General features: G+C 38.2%; 1 protein-coding gene across 1 annotated transcript; it reads left to right on the forward strand.

The window, feature by feature from the left end:
- The first annotated feature begins 238 nt into the window (after positions 1 to 238).
- On the forward strand, positions 239 to 1,248 carry LOC133821221 (uncharacterized). The gene is made up of 2 exons (XM_062253658.1): positions 239 to 779; positions 896 to 1,248. Exons 1-2 carry the CDS (start codon positions 276 to 278, stop codon positions 1,019 to 1,021), a joined length of 630 nt encoding a protein of 209 aa, XP_062109642.1. The 5' UTR covers positions 239 to 275; the 3' UTR covers positions 1,022 to 1,248.
- The last annotated feature ends 6,141 nt before the right edge of the window (positions 1,249 to 7,389 follow it).

Here is a 7,389-nt window from a genome sequence, read left to right on the forward strand (position 1 = left end):
GAGTTGGCTTAGGCGAGCTATATATAACTTCACTAGTATTGAAAGTTGCAATAGTATTGAGTTTTGTTAATTTTATTGAGATCATTTTTTTGTTAATATTTTTTGTTTATGTTGCAGAAGGCTGATTTATTCTGTACTATTAGCTAGAGGAAAAATATTTGTATTTATGTGATGTTTCTTTTTTCTAGAAGGAATAAAATTTGTAGTAAAATGATTATTGTATGGTTGTTAATATATTTCCCCATTTTATGGTACTGTTGATTTGGTGATTTAGGATGGAAGTTTTATTGCTGAATTCTATAATGGAATCAATTCAGAGGCTGCGTAATGATTATGCTGGGTTGAAAGATGATTTGAGAGTAATTAAAGATGAATTACGTGCAATAACTGAACATGGGAAACATAGACATAGTGAGGCGAAAATCTTTGAGCGTAAAATGGTTGAAAAATTAATTGGGAGGAAGGAAGATGTTGCTTTTGTAAATCCTTCAGGTAAAGACAAAGCAAATGATTTTGATAGACAGAAAGATGGTGTCCTTAAATGTAGTGGGGTTGAAAGCAAAATGGACGATTTAAGTAACGGTGAGTTGAATAAGTGTGTAGGAGATATTCAGGGGTTAGATGATAGCTCAACTAATATAGAATGCAAAAGGAAGACATGTGTTGGTAATGGAGAGGATAAATGTTTGGGGGGAAACTTCGAGAACTTTGATGATACTGTTTTCAGGATTTCATCCCAATTTGGAGAAACATTATTGCAGCGTGAAATGTCGATGAAAGTAAGTAATGGTATCTTTTGGTAGGTTAAAAGTTGATTATTAATTTTTTTTTGGTATTTTTGGTATTTTTTATTTTACTTATTGAACCTAATTGGTTGTTAATCTTGAGATTGTAGAAGCCTAGAGTTTGTACGATTAACCAAAAATGTTCAAAGTTGTCGAATGTAAAAGTAGGAAGCCAGTCAGTGTCTAGTAGCATTGGTGGGCCTGTTGAACGGAGGAAAAAAACGGTAAATGTGTAATTGAGTACGTTTTATATTTATTTGTTATTGTACCTTGTTTTATAATTTACTAGTTTATTTAATCAGGTGAAGAGTAAATCGCAGACAACTCCACGTGGAGTTTATGTTTCTAATGTTACAACTGGGCAGAGCCAAAGCATAGGGCCCTTTAAAATTCGCACCCCCATAATTGACGATGATATAGGGAAATTAATAGAATACATATTTGATGATAGTTTGAATCATGAGTAAGTATATTTTTTCCATTAGTTAACAATAAAAAATTTCTATCCGATACCCAATATTATTATAAATTTGTTTTATAAATGTGGCACAGTGAGACACTGGTAGACACGGGGTTTAATCATCTCACGCGTGGTTTGCTTCGAACACTGTGTCCTGGGGTTTTTATTAATGGAGAGGTATGGATTGATAATGTTGGACTGTTTAGTTAGAAGTATTCACTTTATTTATATTTCCCCATCTAAACTAATATTCATGGACGGTAAGGGTAGGTTTCCAATATTTTTTTCTTGTTTTGACCGCAGGTGTTGAATGTAGTATGTGAGATGAACACACGTAGGGAGCAGCAAGTTTCAACAGAGAGTCGTTCGTCATGGTATTTGAATACTAGAATGACGGTGAGTACTGTTCCTGTAGCAAAATCAACTCAATATAAGAGATATGGAATTAATTGTGAATATTTTTGAGTGACAGTGTACTGGAATTAGTATTCAGAACTTGTTTCCTCAAAGTGGTCGATCTGATTCAGCTCGTAAACTATTTATTGGAGATTTGAATTTATGTGGGAAGGTATATTTATGTGTGGTATTTTTTTGTATTTTTGGGTTTATTTTATTAGTTGAATATTTCATTATTTTGCAGATTAAGATTCCAGTTCACAACGAGGAAATGCAACACTGGGTTCTCTTTATAGTTCATGTAGGTAATGGGGTTGTCGAAATATGTGATTCGATGCTGCTAGGGCACAAAGAATCATTATCACATTCTCTTGTTCCAGTGGTGGTGAGTTTTTAATTTTTTTGGGGAAGTTTTAACCTTTTTCATTGTTGGGAGTAAAACTGAGGTGGGTTATTAATTAACTAGAGAAGGTTTTCTATTTCTAAACTAAAGGTGTAGTATTTGACTATCATTACAGTTGATGTTATCTTGTTTTGTCCACACTATAGTTGCAACAGCTTGATTTAGTTCTCCGAGATGAGTTATCACGGTGGAAGGGACCTGTGAAGTCATTCACATGTTTCAAGGCTTTCACTAATAATGAAGTTGTCCAACAATCAAATGGATATGACTGTGGTATTCATGTGATAAATTGGATGGCACAACACAACCCTTCTGACTTCAAACCGAAGGGTGTAAGTTTTTATGTTGTACTATATTAATTTTTAAAACTATTGAGTTTCTTAGTAGTTGAATAATGTTTATATTAAGTAATTTAAATTTGTTTTTGTATTTCTTTCACAATTCACAATTTTTGTTAAAGTATAACTCGGATGATGAAAGGGCTCGTGTCGCTGTTGGTTTAGTGACATCAGTACACAACAAAGTTAGGGATCAAATAATGGCTTCAGCGAGGACAAAGAAGAATTCCACTCCATGTGTAGGGAAATAGGTTTGATGATTAGTAATTGTGAGTGAGGTGTTTCATGAAAAATATGTTTAATGGGGTGTGGGTCTATTGTCATGGGTGCTCCGCATATCCTTTTGAGCTAATTTATGTATTGTCATATACTTTTTAATTTGATCTTGTTGCCCCTTTCTATATGTGAATGACAGGGTGTTTATTGTGTGGGGGTGATGAATTCTTTGTATATAGGTGTGATGTATTATTAAAATGAACAATGATGAATCATCCCTACTTGCATATATTGAAGACAAATAAAATATATTATAAAAACTACCATGGCATATTAAGCATTTTCTATTATAGAGCTTGATATATTTGTCCCACTTTAATTAAGAATAAACATTTATAAACACCACCCTGTCCTATTTCAAGGTTTTATACTGAAGACAAGAATCATGGTATAGCATAGCAGTGGCTGTTTGTACAGCAGTGGTGGTTGTTAGTTGTTATGAAAATTTTGGTATATGATGTCCCACTTTAATTACTAGTTGGAGTTGCCTTATAACACCTGCAACTATATGAAGGTAACGTCTTCAAAATAATGTATGTTTTTTATTATTTTGGTGGAAAATATAGTTGTTCTACATACCATTAAAGGTACCAAATAGGAGCAAAGCAATTTTATAGATTGTGCTTAGACATAGCATATGAAAATTATAATTATTGAGGCTTCCCATAAGTAATGCAGAAAGTACCATAACGATTTATTCATCTTAAACTTGTATCTTATGAACATTAAAACAACCATTAAAACAACCATGTAAATAATAACAAGTATGGATGGAACCCATTAACAATGACCACAAACAAAGAGTGATGCCACTCCACAAGCCAGAGGCACGCGCAATTAATGAATCTGATGCAATGATATTCGAGCAAAGCTTTTATACACTAATGACCATTTTTGCGTAAATTTAAATTTATAAATTAATGGCATTACTCCCGATTCAGTAAGTGCAATTACAAGCATTCCCTCGTACATGATGACAATCCAAGAGAAGATTCGAGAAATGAACTAGTCGTGTCATTAAACTTTGCCATTTTTTCATAACTTCATTGGCAACCAAATGAGATAGAAGAGTACTTAATAAAGCTCCAGACAAAATATCATAACGAAATCAGAAAGGACTTTTCCACCAATTAATTCCCTCCTCAACTTGTGTTCCCACTTTATTCACTTTATCATTCTGTAGTTCACTGCCTAAATCGTCAACAACATCATTTTCTGTCTCATTCTCATGTTGTGTGTAGTCCATTGAGTTTTGCCCAGCCCATTCATCATTCAATCCCATTCCATAGCATTGGTCATCTTCTTCTGCATCTTCACATTCATCTGACTCTCCAATCCGGTGATCCTTCTTCCATTTTATCGGGCAAGTCAACTTGTTATGTCCACTTTTCTGGCAGATACTACACTTGCGGCGAGTACCTTTTGTTCGAGCCAGGTACCTTTGCTGTACCCTTACTTTTTGTGAAGTATGGATCCAATACTAGGAATTGAAACTCCCCGTGTAGAGGCAGGTTATGGCTAATCTCCTTGTCTCCTCGGTAGAACACCTCCCATGCATTCCAGGAAAGCCCTTGTCGCCCACTTGTAGCCATGTATGACATGATGTGGCAAGTTCTTATGCTTGACTCCTTCATTATTTGTGCAGTCGTCAAGGTTCCTTGTGTCATTATTCGATTGGACCGAAGGAATTGTTTATGGTTGTCTGCTACAATGTTGTGAGAATGAATTGGGATGAATTCTTTGCATATCCAATGCGTACTACCCTTCACCAAGTTCACTCGAAAGCAAACCTTGCATCCCACTCGACTAATTGGCTTAGGCTCCCTAGTTCTATCAAGCCTTCCCACATGCATTTCAGATCGCCAGCCCTCGCGGGAGCATACCCACTGACGTTGACGTACATCACCTGTAGTATTTTTTCGCATGATACTTTTACGTAGGCTGAACCCAATGAATCTTGCATATTCATGAATGAATTCTTCAGCCATGTCCATTGATTGAAAAACATGCCCAACCATGCCATCTCTACTCAACAACAATGGGTTTTCGTTTAAATCATACTTAGAAAATTGGTTGGTATCATTCATTTCGTCAGTTGCCATTTCCGTCTTTTCAAAACTTGATGTCCCACCTTCATCAACTGTATTCTCCATGGCATCTCCACCACCTTCATCAACCGTATTCCCCATGTCATCTCCCCCACCTTCTTCTTCCTCATATTCTTCACAAAAGCGTAAGCCAAACCAATCCAAATCATTCTCTTCGATAATGTCTGTTTCGGACCTTTGAAACATAAAATTCTCCAATAGTTAGAATGATCGACCTGAGACCAGTGAGAGCACCTGCGCCAACTGAGCCATGATCGTGGACTGATGAGCCATGATCGTGGTCTGATTGTGTAGTAAGGATGCCTGACCCTCCTCAACCCTCTCCAAAAGTTGCTCATAATCAGGCTGGGCAACCTGACTAGATGAAGCTGCACAGGCCTGTGAAGTGCGCTCATCAACCCTCTGGACATCCTCATAAAAAATGGAGGCTTCCCTTGCAACTTCTGCTAGCTTGGCTGCCTCCTTCTCAGGTACCACTACTTCATCCACTGCAGTCCCAGCCTCCAACTCAGGGAATAACCCAGAATCAACTTCTGGGAGGCTATTGTAGTAGGCTACCTCATTCGGACGTGGCTTCAGCATGGAAAATACCACTAACTGCATAGTTGAATAATATGTGTCAGAAAAACTATAATAAAGTAAATCGTCAATCAATTAATTTGTGATATTTAACAAGAGAAAATGGAACTTACTCGACGATTGGCGAATATAGGAGCCAACAGAGCTGTCGAAATAGTGATATCAGTCTTCGTAGCCCAGCTGAGCATCCTAGGAATCTGATTCCCACTATTCTCACCGAACTTACTCCCGAAAGAAGGCATGGCCTCAAAAGCCCAGTAAAGAACCGCGGGTGCATAGCAATTGAAAGTATACTTGGCCTCCTTCTGTTTTTTGCTTGACCCCTCTTTCGTTTTCTCCTCGTAGTGTTTCAATTGCTTCTTCATGTCCTTTTGAAGGCCTTTGATAACCTTCTTAAATGACAACTTCCCCCAAGGATACTTGAAAAAGTAATCAATATCCTCAACCATCCTCAGGGAATCTCCCCATATCATTGTTGTCTTCTCTGGGGCATTTAGTACCCCCTCTATCAAATAGCACAAACCCAGCTTAAATGCATCTTATGGGTTTGTGGAGGCCTTCAGTGCATCTTCCAACTGACCAAAACTAACCTTCGGATGACCATTAAAATAGTCCTAGATAATCCGATCACTTGAAAGATGCTCTTTCAATTCATCCGAGGACGGTGATTTCCCAAAATTTAGCCCAGTAACTAGGGCAAACTCTGCAATACCAAATCTACAAAGAGTGTTGCCCAGGTAGAACTGACCCTCTTCAGGCTTCTTACTTTGTACCTTGCGCAACATTAGCTGATGGAGCAGAACCCCAGAAAAACTAAACTCTTTTGACTTAAAGAATTGCCCCAATGGGCATGCCTGTGCCCTTTCAATTAGACCGTGCCTCTTAAATTGCTCTACAAGGGTATCCAAGTAGGCACTACCCCTGTAAGTGACACGGCCAGGAAAATGCTTCTCCAAAGGCACAATAAGTTCAGGCATCTGAAAAAAATAACAAAAAACATGTTAAAAAAAACAAAATAAAACTCTAAAAAAACAAAATATACAATCTGGTAAGGCAGTTACTATCGAGGCAGAAACAATCAAGTTCTATCGAGTCTTATCGAGGCAAGGCAAAAAACCAAAGTTTAGTCATATCGAGTCCTATCTATGTGGGTCCTAAAAATCCCAAAGCCATGAAAGCTCGAGTCTTATGAAGTCCTTATCGAGTCCTATCGAGGTGTGTTCTCAAATTAAAAAAGTCTTGTATCATCGAGTCCTATCGATTCCAATCGAGGTATGTTCTAAAATTCCGAGAGTGTCATCGAGGCCCCTTATCGAGTCATATCGATGCCTATCGAGGTATTCCCTAAACTACCCAAAAAGACGGACCATCGATCTCTATCGATGCCTATCGAGGTATTCCCTAAACTACCCCAAAAGATGGACCATCGAGGCCCATCGATCTCTATCGATGCCTATCGGATTAGAACTTGTCTTGTGACTTCTTCAAACTCTATTTTCTTGATACAATGAAAACATAAGCTCCCTTTGTATGTGTTGCAAAATCATCATGGTATAGAGACAGGTTGTTGAATATCCTCAATTTGGTTGCGCTAGGATTAGAACTTTTTTAGCAATTTGATCCGATCGGACCATGTGTGAGCTCTTTGATCCCAAATGCATCCGATCGGACCCTTGGATTGCTAAAAAAAAAAAAAGACGGACCATCGAGGCCCATCGATCGCTATCGATGCCTATCGAGGTATTCCCTGAACTACCCAAAAAGACGGACCATCGAGGCCCCATCCATCTATATCGATGCCTATCGAGGTATTCCCTAAGCTACCCAAAAAGACGGACCATCGAGGCCCATCGATCTCTATCGATGCCTATCGAGGTATTCCCTCAACTACCCAGAAGCCTGTGCCATCGAGGCGCCATCGATCTATATCGATGCCTATCGAGGTATTTCCTTAAGCTACCCAGAAGCCTGTGCCATCGAGGCCCCATCGATCTCTATCGATGCCTATCGAGGTATGCTATAAAAGTCCCAAAGTCTGTATCAT

This window comes from Humulus lupulus, chromosome 3 (genome assembly GCF_963169125.1).
Source record: "Humulus lupulus chromosome 3, drHumLupu1.1, whole genome shotgun sequence".
Lineage (NCBI taxonomy): Eukaryota > Viridiplantae > Streptophyta > Magnoliopsida > Rosales > Cannabaceae > Humulus > Humulus lupulus.

Excerpts from the sequence above, each read along its gene's own strand:
- LOC133821221 (XM_062253658.1), top strand. The coding sequence starts at position 276 with ATGGAAGTTTTATTGCTGAATTCTATAATGGAATCAATTCAGAGGCTG. Across the intron at positions 780-895 it reads AGCGTGAAATGTCGATGAAA|AAGCCTAGAGTTTGTACGAT; the intron begins GTAAGTAATGGT and ends TTGAGATTGTAG.